Below are 17711 nucleotides of genomic sequence, written 5' to 3'. Positions count from 1 at the left end.
AACATATTTCTTGATCATGATTTTAAAAATTTATTGTAGAATAACAAAATTCTCGAACCATCAATTGAAGAATTAAAACAAAAATTACATTAATTCTTGTAGAATACATGTAACATTTGCTAAAAAATTACATTTATTGTTAAAGAAAAAAAAAAACTAAAAACACTTTCAAATCTTAAAAAAAAAAAAAAAAAAAAAAAAAAAAAAAAAAAAATCTAAATCTAACAAAGACACTAATACATTCTAAAAGAATAATGTTGCTAAGAGGCTTCGTTCAAATTTAGTGGTCCATTCTTCAAGCATCAGCTTCTGTAGAAACAAATCCAGTGAATAAGTTAGTGAGAAAATATCCATATTTCATTCCAATGTAATTGGAATTCGTGATTCCATTCTGATAGAAATTGGAATTCATTTACCAATACTTATATTAATTCGAGGAATTCTAACAGAGTACAAAAACGGAGAAATATCATTCAGTTGAAGCATTTCAGCGATCGCTTGGTGTGCATCAAAACAACTTTCAATTTCGAATGAACAACATACATAAATTGTTCATACCACATCAACCTTCACATAAATGAATAACATTATTCCAAGATTCTAATTGTCAAATACCAAATGCAATTAAAAATTCACCTAGGCAGGATACACCTGGCCTCCTGATATTGTATGGCTGTAACATATTGTATGGCAGAGTAAACATAAAGAAAGCAAAAGCAGTTAGTTCTTTTCTAGTATTACGAAATATATATTAATTTGAAGTAAGATTGTTATTTAAATAAAATACGCAGCTCTACTTTTAAGTTTTAACACGATGGGTGTATTAAATCCCCAAAAAGACAAGAAACGCTAAATTAAGTCTAAATAACATATGCAACTCTAATTTGAAGTAAGAATGTCCATACTAGTATTGATTTACACTCTTATAGCCTTCCATCCAAACTCAAATTATACAAAGGAATAAAAAAAATAAAAAAAAATAAAAAAAAAAATCTCTACCATATGGAGCAGGCGGCTGTAACAACCCCTCCTCCACCTTCTTCTTCGTCTTCTGCAACGACCACACACTCTAATGTTGGTTAAAATTCAGCCCATATATCTTATTATGTAGGCTAACGAGTTCTTATATGAGATTGATGTGTGATTGAGAGTATAATATTCACTTCCATGTTCTGTCAAATCATTCGTCTTTTCATTAAGTACTTAAAATATGTCCTAGTACCTTCATTCAATCATATTATGTATGAAATTTAGTGGCTTTAGTCCTTTGTCAAAAGTCATAAAGCAGCTGGTGATTTTTGGTAAAAGTTGGAAATTTGCACAACAATTTTGACCTGTCTTGTGAGGCCTGTAGAGGCAATTATGATATGTTTTAGAGAAAATAACCAAAAGAAAAAAGTTGTAGGAAACCGAGTTTAATTTCCAGAAAGTCCTGAATCATCCCGTTTGGAGTTGTAGATTTTGTTTTATGATCAAAACACTGAACATGGGTCATGGATGGAATTATAAAAAATACAATATAAAGTTAAAATATGATGCGATAAACTTATAGAATTTAAATGCAATTAGTAACTTGATTATATATGTGATTTAAGTGAGGTCTTGACATCTTTAAGGGAGCTCAAAACTCTAAGTTATTAAAGGATTCATCAAGGCCAAGGTGAGTTAGTAATTTTACTCACTAAATGTGCATAAGTCAAAAAGTACATTTTATACATGAATCATTGATTCAATTTATGTATAACTTAGCCATTGGTTTATATTTGAGTATGATATGCTTATTTTCTAGTTGTCATGCTTAAGGTCTAAATTGATATTTGACCCCATTACGATGATTATGATGTTTATGGCATGCTAACATATATTTAATTGAAATGATGATAGTTGGCTATGCTTTGGTGAACTGTTGATGAATTTGGTGAATATGATTATATTAATTGATTGTATGAAATTGTGTGCTTAATATGATGATTTATTGAATTTTACGGGGCATTGCGTAGTGGGTTGGGTAGTGTAACATCCTGTATATTAAATAAATAAATAGATAAGGGTTAATATGAATAATAATCCTAAAGTAAATAATATTTAGCGGAGTGTTGGTATTAGGGAGCTAATTGATATAATTTTGGATTTTAGGGTTAAATGTGTAAGCTATGGATTTAATTTGAAAAGATTTGAAGGCTTAAGGGGCTGATTGGTAATTTCGGGACCTATGATGAAAGGATTTCTGAAGATAGGGGTTATTAGGTAAGTTTTGGACTCAAATTGAACGAACTTTGGAGTGATGGGGGCTATATGGTAAATTTCGGATGTTATTTGAAAAGAATAAAGGGAGGAGGGATTAAAAGCGTTAATATGGCAATCTTGTGAGAATGGGCGGTGGATCAAACCCGTAACCTTATTACTCCCCAAACCCTAACCTTATCTTCCAGCCGCCATACATGATGCTCAGCCGCCGCCTTCCCCCCTTCGTCCACTGTTCTGATCAGGCAGGGCCACCTGCCGCCTCGATGTTGCCCACTGCCACAACATGCATTGTTGTCGGAGGCATAGTGAGAAGCCAGAAGCTCGAAGCCAAACGTGTGCACTGTCGTCGCAGGTGACCACGAAGATTGGTGTGTTCGTGGTCGTCACTGAATCTATTTCCGCCGGTAATGACTCCTTTCGTTTCTCTTGTCATTTCTCGAGTCTTGTCGTCATCTTAGCTCTAGACGTTTCCCCTATCATTGAGCCTTTGGCTGCCATCAACCACCGTAAGGTTTGTGGCTGTGTGTGTGTGTGTGTCACTGCGTGTATTTGGTATTTACTCAACTTATAGCGGCAAATGAATGCACCCAGTCGAGTGTAGGTGTGTATGAGTTGCCGGAAATCGCAAGCAACCACCATGGCAGCCAACCATGGTGGCTGCCACCCCTGCCACCGTCTTCTGCCGCCACCAGCCACTGTGTAGGGTGGTAGTGTATGTGTGTGTGTGTGCATTATGTGTAAAGTGATTTATGTGATTTTTGAGTTAAGATTTCAAGCGACCACCATTGGAAATGGTGGTCGTGGTCGTGAGCCGCCACTGACCACCACTACCTGAGGTGGTAGTGGGTGGTGCTTGGCATAGTAAACCCTAATCGACCCAAAATTCTTGATCTAGGCTAGTTGGATGGTTATTGGGCTATAAACCCTAATTAGGACTTAGAAAACCCTAATTTTGCGGTTTGTGGGTTTGGACTTATTGGGACCCGCGTTTGGACTGTGGACTGAAGTTGTGACTCATGCCTATTCCGTTGTATGATGGCTTACTTAAATAGTGGACTTAATGGGTTAAGTAAGAAATACTTAACCCTAATCGTCATTTTATGTGAAAACCCTATTTATGTTGGGCCTTTTTATTAGGCCTTGGCGATTGGGCTATTGATGGGCCATCCAAGAGCAATCATGTGAACTATAATATTTAGATGGGCTTTAGGGTAAGGCCCATATGAGGGTTTGGGCCCAATTTGGAAAATTGGGCCAAGTTGGGCCATTAGTGGACTTTTGTGGACCTATTTGTTATTGGGCCTTAGTGGGCCCAATGGGCTTGGGTTATTTATGGACCATATTTAGACCTAATATGTGAAGGTTGGTTTTAAATCCTAATGGGATTAATTATGGGTTTGGCTCAGAGTTAGAGGTCGGAGTACAGCAGCAACATTATAGGATCTGATCGCCATCCGAGGTGAGTCTTCTCACTATACTTACATGTGTTGTAATTTGTGTGTGACCGGAAGGTCTTATTCTTGTTGATGACCGGAGGGTCGTATTTACACTATTAATCGGAGGGCCTTAGTATATTATTGACCGGAGGGTCACTGTACATTGTAGACCGGAGGGTCACTGTACATTGTAGACCGGAGGGTCTTGTTTGTTTATAATGTGATATGTATTATCATGCATTCTGTCTTTGTGACTTATGTTGTTATAGTAACCTGTGTAAATTTTGATCTTATCTGCATATGTTGTGTGTTGAGATATCCTGCTTATTGTTGTTGTGATATGTATGCTGTGATTAATTGAGTTACCGAGTTGAGGGACCGAAGGGTCCATCTGAGTTATGGGACCAAAGGGTCCCACTAAGACACATTGACCGGAGGGTATTATTGTGAGTATATTTATGAGGGGCTAATGGGATGTGGGTGGTATTTTGGGGAACTCACTAAACTTCGTGCTTACCGTGTTATGTGTTATGTGTTTTAGGTATTTCACAAGGATCACAGGAAGGTGCCGACTTGATTGTACACACGAGATGAAGAATTATATTTTGGAGGATCCTGGATTACTCATCAAACAATTATGGAATTGTGTTTTGTAATTTGATAATTTGGGGTTTTTTGTGAAATGTATTATGAGAATTTTGTGATTTAAAAATGAAAATTGTATATGAAAATTTACGGCGTTACAGGTAGTTTATGACACTTGCCTTAAACCTATCCAGATACCTTTGGTGACATAATATGTTGAAAGAGGACCTATAAGAAAGAGCTTATGCCATTTTGGTGTTAGTTGCCCGATCTATCTAGAAGATCCCACAACACATGGTATACATACACCGTCACTACATTGTTTGTGGACTAGAGTGTTGTGGTCATGAAAAAGAGGATCAGTACAAACATCACGTTGGATTGGGAGGTGTTATAGATGTACGACACCGTTAGTACCATATCTTGAACGACATCACGGAACACTTGTGTTTCGCATAGTCGAAGTAGCGAAAGGGGTGTCTGGGGTTGTTGTTTCGGGTAGAAGTTACGAGCCACTTAGAGCATTCGATAATGCGGGCACACGAGTAGTGAACTGGATAGTTCCCTTGGGATAAGATGTGCGTAGAGATTCATGCCTATCATAGGATGCTTTTGGTGATATTCTTTTAGTGATATTCTTTTAGTGACATTCTTTTGGTGATACGCGTGATGCTTTTGGTGATATGTTATGTTTTGGAGATATGTGATGCTTTTGGTGATATATGTTGTGTTTGGTGATATGTTATGCTTTTGGTGGTACGTGATGAATTTGTTGTTATATGTATTGTATATGTAAGGAATATTTGTTGCTTAACGTTGTTATGTCATAAACTAAATTGTTGACCTGTTTGGGAATTGTATGTTTTCCATACGACTATATGTAACTTATATTAACTCAATCAGCAGGAGTTGACACTTGTTTATTGTAGCTTGTGCCTTTGGCTCGGTACATGTAACTTAGGAGCATGGATTAGGTAGGTTGGGAGCGTTTATCTTTGGGGTAGTTTGATATTACTTAAACGATACCACTTGGACATGTTTTGGTTGTTACTTTTTGTTCAATAATGGTTTTCTTAAACTTAAACGGTTTTAACTGAGTTGTTTCTGAAAGATGGTAACATGTGGTTTATTTAAAGTTAATTTTATAAAAGACTTTCGTTGCATTTTCTGTTAAAAAATGTTAAATAAAAAGAAAAATTTTGGGGAAAAAATCACGACGTTACACACCACAACCGAGGGCATCCTAAAATTCGTCATTGACGTCAGACTCATATGGATCATCGGTCAATCCATTATGAAAAACATCTAGCATTTCATCGCTCCACGTTGGCGTCCCCATAACATAAATATGGTATTATCAAGCCCAAGAGTCTAATCAGAAGAAAACGACTCCATTATGGTGTTGATACACCGAAGATTTGGTATCAAATAAAATAAGTATTGAAGAGATTTGATAATTTATTGGGTCAGGTTATTTGACGTTTCTTGAAATTGATAGTTAAAATTTATTGAAACCGATATCAAATTGAATTGGTGCTGGAAATTTATTAGATCAGATGGTGCTGATACACTGAGTTACGAGATTTTTGTTATGCTTGATTTTCGAGAGGATTGTTAGTTTGTGGGTGATTTACACAACGATTAAAAACAGGACTTTGTTGAAACGTCGGTCAAAAAGACAATGAGAATGCGACCATTTGTATAAAGTATCCTAAAAATAACACTTTTTGAAAACCAAAACCATAACAACCATGTTTGAAATGAAAAATTGTCTAATCGTAACTATTTAATTTAAAAGAAAAATGTAATATTGAGATTTTGGATTGGTCTAGAGTGACATGCATCTCTCGATCTTTCAAAAGTAACCCTATTGTTATTGTGTAATTTTGCCTTAGAAAAGTAATCCACAAACACTCCTCTAGATTCGCCCGCCACCATGACTTGCGCCACAACCCATAACACTAACGCCTCCCCTACCTTTTGCTGTTTGGAACAACGGTGAACCAATGTCTCCTTAGGTTAAAATCAATCAACGCAATCGATTTCACCCCCCTTTTCCTTCCGATATTGAGGACACCCAGATCCCTTTACCCCTTTCTTACTAATGACCCTCCCTCCCTCCCTCTGTCTATTTCAATGGCAACGCAGATTCGTCTTTGAGTTGAGATTGTCTTACTTCTTTTGCAGCGTAGGTAGATGAATTAAAGGTCTGTTTATTTTTCGTATCTGATAGACTTACTATTGATTCAAATATCATGTTTGCTCTTTCCCCCTTTTTCTTTTAGGATGTCAATGTCATATGTTAATTAAAGTTTACCTCCATTCCTAGAACGATTGAAACGTTTATAACTGACATGCATGTTTCGGTTTTCTAGCTTGAGAATGTACTGTTTATTTTTTTTTAACGGAAATCCTATTCTATAATATGCAACAAAAACAAATCTATCGAAGATTTGAAGCTAACAATCGAGCCCATTGGACATTCATGGTCTTTTCTGAGGAGTTGGGAGATTAACTAAACGGTTGAATGTCTTTTTAATATTGAGATAAAAATATTGGAAGTCTCTTGTTTAGGTTTATCCGTTTATGCATCTGTTAAACTCAGTGTCACATTTTAGTTTTGTTTAGATGTGCCTCAGTTACTATCCTAGTTGTAATGTGATTGTGGAAGGCTGTGGTTTTGGTATAAATAAATGTGAATTTTGGAATACGTATAGTTTTATATATGAACAGCTTGGTGTTCTAGACACTTATAGTATGAAACTTTATGTGGTACTTTTGGAATTTATATCTTACTTTTGTTTCGTTTCTTTGGTGCCCCTTTTTTAGGAAGTGAGATCTGAGTTAATAAGAATATCGTGGAACGCATTCCCATTATTGTAATCTACAGAAAACGTGAGAGGCTCTAATGAATTCAATACTAAAGTACAAGAATAAAAGATGGGACCTCATGGTTCAACCATACAAGTATTTGACAGGTTCAAATTATTGTGAGAAAACCTGTTATCGATCTTTAACCCGAAAAACTCTTGTAACAAATCGGTTTTCTGGGAATAGTATTATCAGAAGATATCTTTCAAACCCTTCAAAGCTTTCCAGCTCTTCTTCTCCAAGATTACTTGCAGGCTCATACACAAATTCTAGTGGTTCTTTTCGATTTTATAGCTCAGAGGGTGATGGAAGAAATTCAAGTGAAGATAAACATGTGCCCTTGAAAGATGCATTGAAGTCTGATAAGGGTAGTATCGGAAAAGAAAGTATCAAGGAGGATGTGAATCACCATGATGCACATGCTCGTTTAGGTGAACAAGATCAAAAGGAATGGCTTATTAACGAGAAATTGGCTATTGAAAGTAAAAGAAAAGAATCACCCTTTTTAACTAAAAGACAAAGATTCAAGAACGAGTTCTTACGAAGGATTATTCCATGGGAGAAACAAACTGTCTCATGGGATTCATTTCCTTACTATATACAGTAAGCTTCAAGATATTGTATTATTACATCGTTCTTTTACTTTCAAAGTTCTTACTTTTTTTCATCTTATCACAGTGAACATTCCAAGAATCTTTTAGTTGAATGTGCTGCTTCTCATTTGAAAAACAAGAAATTTACCACAACATATGGTTCACGTCTAGATTCTTCAAGTGGGAGAATACTGCTCCAGAGTGTACCAGGTATGAATGAATTGAAAAAGGGTAAATTTGGGTTAAATTAAAAAAAAACTTTAGTTACTGAGTGTAAGAATGATTAATGATTGTGATGATGCAATGCAGGCACTGAGCTTTATAGAGAAAGATTCATCAGAGCACTTGCACGCGATTTACAAGTTCCATTATTGATTCTTGACAGCAGTGTTTTAGCTCCTTATGTAAGTTTAGATGTGCAATTGTTTTCTACCTTTTGGATTCTTGAAATGGTTGTGGTTGTGGTTGTTAAATGTTAATTGTTGCAGGATTTTGGTGAAGATAATTCAGAAAACGAGTCAGATGAAGAACATGGTGAATCAGGTGAAGAGATGACATCAGAATCAGAAATTGATGATGAAGCAAGCAATGAAGAAGAGTGGACTAGCAGTGGTGAGCCAGGGTCAGATGATGAAGATGTTGAAGCTCGTGCAGCTGAAGCCTTGAAGAAACTTGTTCCTGGGAACCTTGAAGATTTTACAAAAGTAAGACCTTACATAACAAGGGTACATTTGTAATTAGTTAATTACCTTTTTAAAAAACTTCATTTCACACTTCTATCTATAACAGAACATTGCTGTTGTTGGGGAGATTCCTCCTGAATCATCAAAACAGGACACCGAATGTTCTGAGGACACAAAGGAGCCTTTAAAGAAAGGTAGATTTTCATTTTCATTTTCATTTTCCTTTTTGTTTTCTATTAAGTAATTAATTATAAATTCATTTTTTGTTTGGTAACAGGGGATCGTGTGAAGTATGTTGGGCCTTCTGTCCATGTGGAAGAAGATAACAGGTTATTATCTTCTTCTACTTCTTCAGTTATTTCTCTCCCAATTAGTTGCTGCAAATGCAATTACTTTATTTGCTAGTGCTTGCTGTGTAAAGCCTCTTGAATACCTTAAAATCAACTCAAGTATTGAAGTTTGAAACCCTAGTTGCTGTAATTACTTTATGTTCAATTAGTAGTTGAATGCATCACAGGATAAAATTGGGGTCGATAGCAACGTCTGATGGTCCCACAAATGCATATACCGTTATTTCACGCAGGTGGGTTGGTAAGTTGTATGGAATAATAAAAATAAAAAAAACAACTGTTGATAAATGCATGTATATCAAGATTCCAATAGTTTCATGTTACTTAAATCTTTCATTCTTTCTTGATTTGCTTTTGGTTTTGCTTGTTTATGATTGTGAATGTAGTTATAAAACTTAATTCTTTACAAATAGAGTTATTGGTGTTAATCTGTTTCTGGTAATTTTTATTTTCTTTTTCAGACCTTTAGGCACTGGTCAACGTGGGGAGATTTATGAGATTAGTGGGGAAAGAGTTGCAGTTATCCTGGATAACACAGAAGACAATGATCAATCTGCAAAACCATCAATATATTGGCTTCTTGGTAATTTTCTTTTTGTATATCTAACAACATTAATGAATGCTGTAATGAAGATGAAGATGAAAATGAAAATGAGAATGTTGTTGTTTATATGCAGTTAAGCATGTTGAGCGTGATTTTGATACTGAAGCTGAAGACTGTTATATTGCAATGCAGGCATTATCCGAGGTTACTATGTTCATTATAACATAATATAAATGAAAAGTAAAACATGTATTTTGTTTGTTTGTTTGTTAATTATCTTATTGTGATTGGCTACAGGTGTTGAAGTCTGTGCAACCTCTTATTGTGTATTTCCCAGACTCATCTTTATGGTTGTCAAGAGCTGTTTCTAAGTCAAACCGAAAAGAATTTGTGAATAGGCTTCAGGAAATGTTTGACCAGATATCGGGTCCTGTTGTTTTGATATGTGGGCAAAATAAAGTTGCTACTGGATCAAAAGAGAAGGAGAAATTTGTAAGTTTTGTTTTCTGTTGTCATGTTTCTTACCTTTCTTATATCATTCATACTAAAAAGATTTGGTAATGCTTTTGTTTTGTTAGCAGACTATGATCCTTCCAAATTTAGGTCGCCTTGCAAAACTGGTAATTCTTTGATTTTTTCAGAATACTCTGTGTTATCACTTATTTTATTCAAAACAGATTATATTCTATGCAAAATATGCAATGACATTTCATTTTTGGGACCAAAAGATGCAACATTTTAAGAGTTGACATTCATTAACTGCAATTGGAACTTGTATTATTATTCAGCCTCTCTCTTTAAAGCGACTTACTGAGGGACTAAAGCCAACAAGAAGGCCAGAGGACAATGATATATACAAGATATTCACTAATATCATGTCGTTGCATCCTCCAAAGGTAATTAACAAACTGGAAGCTTAGTGGAATTCCATTTAACAGATTTACAATTACAGACTTGTTTATTATTCTTGGTCTTTTTCATTCCAGGAGGAAGATCCGCTTAGAGTATTCAATAAACAAATTGATGAAGACAGAAGGATTGTGATATCAAGGAGCAATATAAATGAATTGCATAAGGTATATACATCTTTTCTCTCTTTTTTAATGTGATGCATTTATTGTTTTTGATACGTGTTTTCTGTTTATGGGTATTTAAACTACAAATCTGTTTCAGGTTCTTGAGGAAAATGAACTCTCTTGTGTGGACCTCTTGCATGTAAATACTGATGGAGTGATACTGACAACAAAGAGTAAGACCTGTTTCTTTTTCTTTTCTTTTTTTCTTCCAGTAAGTGATGTAGGGAAAAAGTTGGCTAAATGGAGATAGCCTCATTTCCTTGAATTTCTTTATTAAGTTTCTCATTCTTCAATAAGTAAAAAAGAAACACTTATATTGAGATTCTGTTATGTTTTTTTGTAGAAGCTGAGAATGTTGTTGGTTGGGCTAAAAATCATTATCTATCCACTTGTGATCTTCCTTCTGTCAAGTCTGATAGATTAAATTTGCCCCGTGAAAGGTATTGTAGGTGCTTTTGATTAGTTTCATTTCTGACTTCCATTTTGTGGGCATTGACTAATGATGTGGGGACCACAAAGTAAAGTTGAATTTGGCTGAAGTAATCAGCTCACTTTATTGAATTACCTTTAACTGACTTATCTTTTGAAACATGAAGCCTTGAAATTGCAATTATGAGACTAACAGAGCAGGAATTGATCTCCAAGAAGCCTGCACAAAACCTAAAGGTTTGTTCTTTGCTTTATTTCATCTTAATTAAATGTATACATGCTTTTAGAAGGCCATACATATGCTTTTCATGACAATAGAATAAGTATAATCATGGTGTGTGTTTTTAAAGGATAAGGTCATAACATAACTATGTACTTTTTGATTTGTCCTACTTAGGTCGCTGTTCTTTTTTGGACTTATTACAGGAAATAACAATGCACCTTCACTATAATATAGATTATAGGCGATGCACTTTACTTTTTTACCCATGATGACAAATCCATAATAGCAATGAACTTACATTTTACTGATAATAGCAATATGTAAACTGAAACTTGTAAAGTTCACTTTTGTGTATGGCTATGTACTTGGATTTCTTTATGGATAATAACTACACAAAAAGCTTTCTTGTATCATTCATACACAAAAAAAAAAAACACACAATATAAATATGATTTTGAACATATGTGATATATAAGAAACACGAATGAATGAATGCCACAGAACCTTGCAAAGGATGAGTATGAGAGCAACTTCATTTCAGCAGTGGTGCCTCCGGGTGAAATTGGTATAAAGTTTGATGACATTGGTGCCCTTGAGGATGTGAAAACTGCATTGCATGAACTTGCCATTCTTCCAATGAAAAGACCCGAGCTTTTCTCTCGTGGAAATCTACTCAGGGTCCGTATTTTTTATTTGGTTTTATCTTATCTTTTGAATGGCTTTGTGTAGCCTGCCACACCTAACAAAAAAAAAGTTTTCTTTTGATTTGTTCTTCAGCCTTGCAAAGGAATATTGCTTTTCGGGCCTCCTGGAACTGGGAAAACACTTCTTGCAAAAGCACTTGCAACTGAAGCAGGAGCTAACTTTATCAGCATAACTGGTTCCACACTTACATCCAAGGTAACCTACTCTACTTTCATTTCCACCCAATCCATAAATAAATACCAAATTACCAAGTGATATTTTTCCTTCTGTCATGGACTGATTGGCTCCTGTTTTTCTGATATTTATTGTTATGTATGTATGTATGTATGTATACGCAGTGGTTTGGTGATGCGGAAAAACTTACAAAGGCCCTCTTCTCCTTTGCCAGCAAGTTGGCCCCTGTTATTGTTTTTGTTGATGAGGTGGGTGGATCATGTTTATTTATCAAATCAATAACATGATCCTTATGTTTATTTATATTTTCAGTTTAGTTTTTTTTTTTTTTTTTTTTTTAAACATTATTTGGTGGATGTGGATGTGGATGTGGATGTTGAACAGGTAGACAGTCTGCTTGGAGCGCGTGGAGGGGGGTTTGAGCATGAGGCAACGCGAAGAATGAGGAATGAGTTCATGGCAGCATGGGATGGATTGAGATCAAAAGACAGTCAGAGGATTCTCATTCTTGGTGCCACAAATCGACCCTTTGATCTTGATGATGCTGTCATCCGTAGATTACCAAGAAGGTTACAACATAACATAACATATTTTTACAATTTAATGTAATGTTTGCTTAGATTGGGGTTGGTTTTGGTTTTTAGGATATATGTGGATCTTCCAGATGCGGATAATAGATTGAAGATACTGAAAATATTTCTTGCCCAAGAGAATGTAGCACCTGGTTTTGATATCAGAGCTCTTGCAAATGCAACTGAAGGATACTCCGGGAGTGATTTAAAGGTAATCAATCATCTTCCTTTCTTTCTATCTAAATGTCATCTGTGTTATAAATAAAAAATACTTGAGAAAATTAACAATGGGGGCGCATTTGGAAGGAAATGAGTTTTGTAAAAAAGTTGGGACAATGAGAAAGTCTCTTCTTTTCTTGCTGTATTATGTCCTCTCCTCGTTATTAAGTAAAAACAAAAGAAACAACACATCTGATAATTTGACTTTGTTATTATTATTATTATTTTTTTTTGGTTTGATTATATCTCTTTCTCCCTTCTTTTGTTTTGTGCAGAATCTGTGTATTGCTGCGGCATATAGACCTGTTCAAGAACTTTTAGATGAAGAAAAGAAAGTAAGTTTTTTTCTTTCAGCTTTATAACCAACTAACTAACTAACTAACTCATTGTAGTCCTTTATAATTTTCTGTTTATTTTTTATTTATACATCAATCCCATTCCCATTTCACAGGGAAAGAAACACGACACAACTCCAGCAGCAGCATTAAGAGCACTTAATTTGGATGATTTTCTACAATCCAAAGCCAAGGTTCTTTTCCAACAACTCAAACAACACTTCACTTTTATTGTCTTTTCGGTTGGTTATAAACTTAAAATTGTTGGATGATATATATATTTATATTTATAGGTGGGCCCATCTGTTGCTTATGATGCAACAAGCATGAATGAACTCAGAAAATGGAACGAGCAATATGGAGAAGGCGGAAGCAGGAGGAAATCACCTTTCGGATTTTGATGGATGACATAGACGGATTTTGATTTTAGGGCATTGCCATCTGCCAAAGATGGAAGATGGAAGATGGAAGATAATGTAGGTAGGTCGCACAGACACACACAATGTTTGTTTGTACTTGTGGTGAAGAAAAGAAGAGCCTTGCTTGCATAAGGAAATATGATATGATTTTATGTATTCTATCTTGTCAATACTACACTCTCTGTTAAAGATGATAGATAGATATAGATAGCACCCGATGAAGAGAAGACTAATAATTCCTTATAAAATTTTCCATTCATCTCATAAGTAGCCTAAATCTTCCCAATCTCAATCCCATGATAATGGGATTCTTTCTCAAGTGAATGTGAATGTAGAGAATAATAAATACACAAACAAATAAATGCAAGTCTTATTTAGTCTTATTTTATTTAAGAAGGAAGACAAGACAAACCTCGGCCTCCACCATTCATTCATTGTCAGACTCTATCGCATGAGTCTCAATTTGACGAGAATACTTGGCAAGAAGTTTGGTTGTGGCAGGCCAACGACTTTCATCACCAATACTCGATCCAACCTTCCCATGGAATTTACATTGTCTCGAGTCTTGTCCCATTGTAAAAGAAGCTTCAACACTTCCTCACTGAGTAGGTCCTTAATGTATTTCGTTTTTGCACAATACGTCATTTATGTATGAATTCACGTGTCCGTTGAACCATTTTGAGAAATGTGAAGCAATCATCCAATTTTGTTGAGTTGATGATACTAAATATATTTTTTTAATGACATGTAAGTATTCAGCATCATTTAAATGAGGTATTGATATAAAGGTGGTATAGTTTCTTCCATCGGTTTGTTCCATAAACAAAAAAGTAGAACAAAAAAAAACCCCAGGGTTTTTTTAAGTGTAAAAGCATCTAAGCAGTGAACGTGGCAAATCCACATCCTAATGGAGTTTATGCAAAGGTGGAGCTCAATTATGATGGGGTTTTGTTTGTGATCTCCTTTTATGCTAATGGTTTCACCTTTATCATTGACGATCATGATTTTGTTGGCATGACATACTTTGAGTGTGTAACCTGGCTTGAACGTTTCATGTAAGAATAAACTTTACTATTGTGAGCCAGATGAAACATTGTTGGATGGAATTCTTCCTATTGCAAATGATATAGACTATGCATCTTTCAATTTTTATGCTTATGAAACAAATGGTAAAATTTCTCTCTATGTGGACCACACCGATGTTAGAATAGAGGAATTGTTTGCTAATGAAGTCAATGAATAAAATGAACATGATCCATGAATCATGGGTGGGGAAATGAGGAAGAAGTAGCTAATATGGGTGAACTTTATGTTGATTATAATGAGGAAACATTACTTGTGAACATAACATCAAATGGAGAATTTATGAGTAAATTGTCTGCTCAAGAGGGAGAGGACTTCAACATTAACAATGATGAAGTTGATGAGGGTGCAAGTGAGACTAGGTATATGCCATTTTTAATGAATCGTTACATTGAAAAAAGAAAAAGCATGTACTTGGTATGGGGTTTAAGGACTCAAGGCAAGTGAAACCATGTTGTGAAACTATGTTTTGGCCACTGAGTACCAACTTTGTTTAAAAGAATGATACGAAAAGACAATTAGTTTTATGTTATAAGGGTTCTTGCAGATTCAGGTTATGTGCATCCTGAATGAGTGATGAAGAGACTTTGCAGATAAAATATTTGAAGAGTGAGCATAATTTTGCAAGAAACATTAACTTATGGTCACTTGTTACATACACATGGATAGGGAGTCACTATAGTAACTAAATTTTACATATGTAGAAGATTAGTGTAAGGAAACTTAGATTGAAAGTAAGAAGTTTGGTATTCAAGTAAGTCTTGGACAATGTAGAAGAGCTAAAAAATATGCATTGCAACTTATTGAATAATATATTGTGGAACACTATGCAACATTATGGTCCTACGGTAAAGAAATAAGTAGATCAAATCCAGGGTCTTTTGTGAAGCTTGATGTCAATTGCATGCCGGGTAGGAAAAACTATTTTACTAAATTATAAGTGTGCTTTTAAGGAGTAAACAAGGGATAGATGGAGAGTTGTACACAAATAATAGGTCTTGATGGGTGTTTTTTTAAAGGGAATTTACAGAGGAGAATTGATTAGTGCTATTGCTGGGGATACAAACAACCAAATTTACCATATGGCATGAACAATTGTTTGTGTAGAGAACAAGGACAATTGGAAGTGGTTTTTGGATAATCTCGTTGACCTACAACTGAATTTAGGAAATGGCTATACTTTGATGTCGTGTCCACACAAGGTAATCGTTAATGTTTACATTTTTATTTTTTTATTTAAACATGATTTGTCATAACTTATTTGTTTTCTTAACAGGGCCTGCTAGAGGCAACGAAAGAAATGTTACCCTCTGTAGAGTACAAACATTGTGTAGACATATTTGTGAGAAATTGAAGAAAATATATAATGGTGCGCACTATAAACTTTATTTTAGAGAGCATCCAAAGCTTCAACCGAACCAACATTCAAATCTACCATGAAGGAAATTAATGCATTGAATCTAAGTGTTCATAATTACTTGATGGATAAAGACCCAAAGACTCAGTCAAGAGCATTTTACCAAACTGGTATATGTTGTGATTATATGGAAAGTGGAATATCTGATAGTTTTAATGCTCTAATAGTTGATGCTAGGAAAACGCCAATAATCACAATGTTTGAGGAATTAAGAGTGTATGTGATGGAGAGGTTGTACAATCTGAAGCTAAATGGGCAGACATGGGAAAATCAGGTATGTCAAACCATTATGGAGATATTTAATGAACTTAACATTCACCATGGGAATTTTTAGGTGCTACCTAGAGACTTAAATCAATTTGAAGTTATGGGGATGTGTGATGCATTAAAGTTGATCTTGAAAGATGTAACATCCCAAAAATCCAACCTTAAATATTTTGAAAATCAGAGTATATATTTTTACCAAAAGGTTTTATTCATAATCATTAGTAAAATAATAAGTTGTCATTTTACGTTATATTAATACAAACATAATAAAATTGCGGAAGCTATGTCGTGTATTGAAAACCATAACGTAATAAAGAACATGTAGCTAGATGCAGTTCCCTTCCGAGAATATCCATATATCCCAATCATGTCAGCTCTCTGTCCTTTGAACATGAAGGACCTGCAACTAAAAATATAAAGTAGCAACTGTAAGTCTAAGGCTTAGTGAGTCATCACAACACGCACTCATTATATAGATCATATGCAATACACATAACATATATAAACATCAAGTGATTAATCACATATTACATACATTTTATCATATAAATGCTAGCATACATATTCCAGATGGTACCACTAGATTCTCATCCTATCACATAAATGCTAACATGCATGCTCTAGATGGTACTACTGGATTCCCATCATGTCATATAAATGCTAGCATACATACTCCAGATAGCACCACTTGATTCCCATCCTGACCACCTACCCGCACTGGGACCTTCAATGGTCGACCACCTACCCATACTAGGACCTTCTGTGGTCTGAATATTACACCATCTACCCACACCGGGACCTTCAATGGTGTAACATACACATATAATATATTAATATCACAGTCTATATAATAAATAAGTTCATGAGAACTCACCTGAAGAAGCAAAAACACATGATAAAACCACTAAAGTGGCTAAGATGAATTGTCGAGCTTCTTGATCGCCAACATCCCAACAATAGTCTCTACTACGTTCAAAATTCAAGTATTATATTATAATATTTATTAAATACTTAATTTTGGTTATCTTTAAAGTAACACATTCTAATTAATGACCATTTTACCCCTCCTATTAATTATAAACATGTCTTCGAATATCTTCTATAATTTATTTCCAACTATGTTACATTATCATTTCATAAATACAATATATTATTCAAAACGTTATATATTTATTTATTTTAAAATATAAATCACCTTACTTTTGGTTTAAACCGATCCATATATCCATATAACATACTTAACCATTTAATTGATATAATCTCCAATTAGACACGATTATCTCTTATTTTTAACTCAATAATCAAATCCTTAAATATTGTTTTCCTAAATGGTTTTGAGTTTAATTGAAAGTCGAAGATAGTGTAGCCCATGTGAATTAACCCAAAAATGTTTAAGCCCATAAAATGGATCCAAGATACAATCTAACCTAAATTTGGTACAAGATACGCCTTTTAGAGCATCCACATCGTAGGATTGCAATTT

The 17711-nt window shown here is 34.8% G+C and overlaps 1 protein-coding gene across 4 annotated transcripts; it reads left to right on the top strand.

Moving 5' to 3' along the window:
- The first annotated feature begins 6153 nt into the window (after nucleotides 1-6153).
- On the top strand, nucleotides 6154-13728 carry LOC145032449 (uncharacterized). Of its 4 annotated transcripts, none has more exons than XM_078981260.1 (25): nucleotides 6154-6475; nucleotides 7098-7742; nucleotides 7818-7942; nucleotides 8042-8136; nucleotides 8221-8436; nucleotides 8522-8609; nucleotides 8693-8744; nucleotides 8933-8998; nucleotides 9227-9348; nucleotides 9443-9513; nucleotides 9607-9801; nucleotides 9891-9929; nucleotides 10098-10205; nucleotides 10296-10385; nucleotides 10483-10558; nucleotides 10729-10825; nucleotides 10982-11051; nucleotides 11539-11715; nucleotides 11815-11937; nucleotides 12081-12164; nucleotides 12301-12485; nucleotides 12561-12699; nucleotides 12983-13042; nucleotides 13159-13236; nucleotides 13336-13728. In XM_078981260.1, the coding sequence occupies exons 2-25, from the start codon at nucleotides 7177-7179 to the stop codon at nucleotides 13441-13443; spliced, it is 3030 nt and encodes a 1009-aa protein (XP_078837386.1). In that variant the 5' UTR covers nucleotides 6154-6475; nucleotides 7098-7176; the 3' UTR covers nucleotides 13444-13728. The 4 variants fall into 4 exon arrangements, with proteins under 4 accessions (XP_078837386.1, XP_078837385.1, XP_078837387.1 ...); XM_078981259.1 differs by having other exon boundaries at nucleotides 9888-9929; XM_078981261.1 differs by lacking the exon at nucleotides 8933-8998 and having other exon boundaries at nucleotides 9888-9929.
- The last annotated feature ends 3983 nt before the right edge of the window (nucleotides 13729-17711 follow it).

Source organism: Lactuca saligna, chromosome 2 (genome assembly GCF_052625555.1).
Source record: "Lactuca saligna cultivar CGN05327 chromosome 2, ASM5262555v1, whole genome shotgun sequence".
Taxonomy (NCBI): domain Eukaryota; kingdom Viridiplantae; phylum Streptophyta; class Magnoliopsida; order Asterales; family Asteraceae; genus Lactuca; species Lactuca saligna.
Note: the sequence above shows the minus strand (reverse complement) of the source record. Positions and strands in the feature narration are given on the sequence as shown.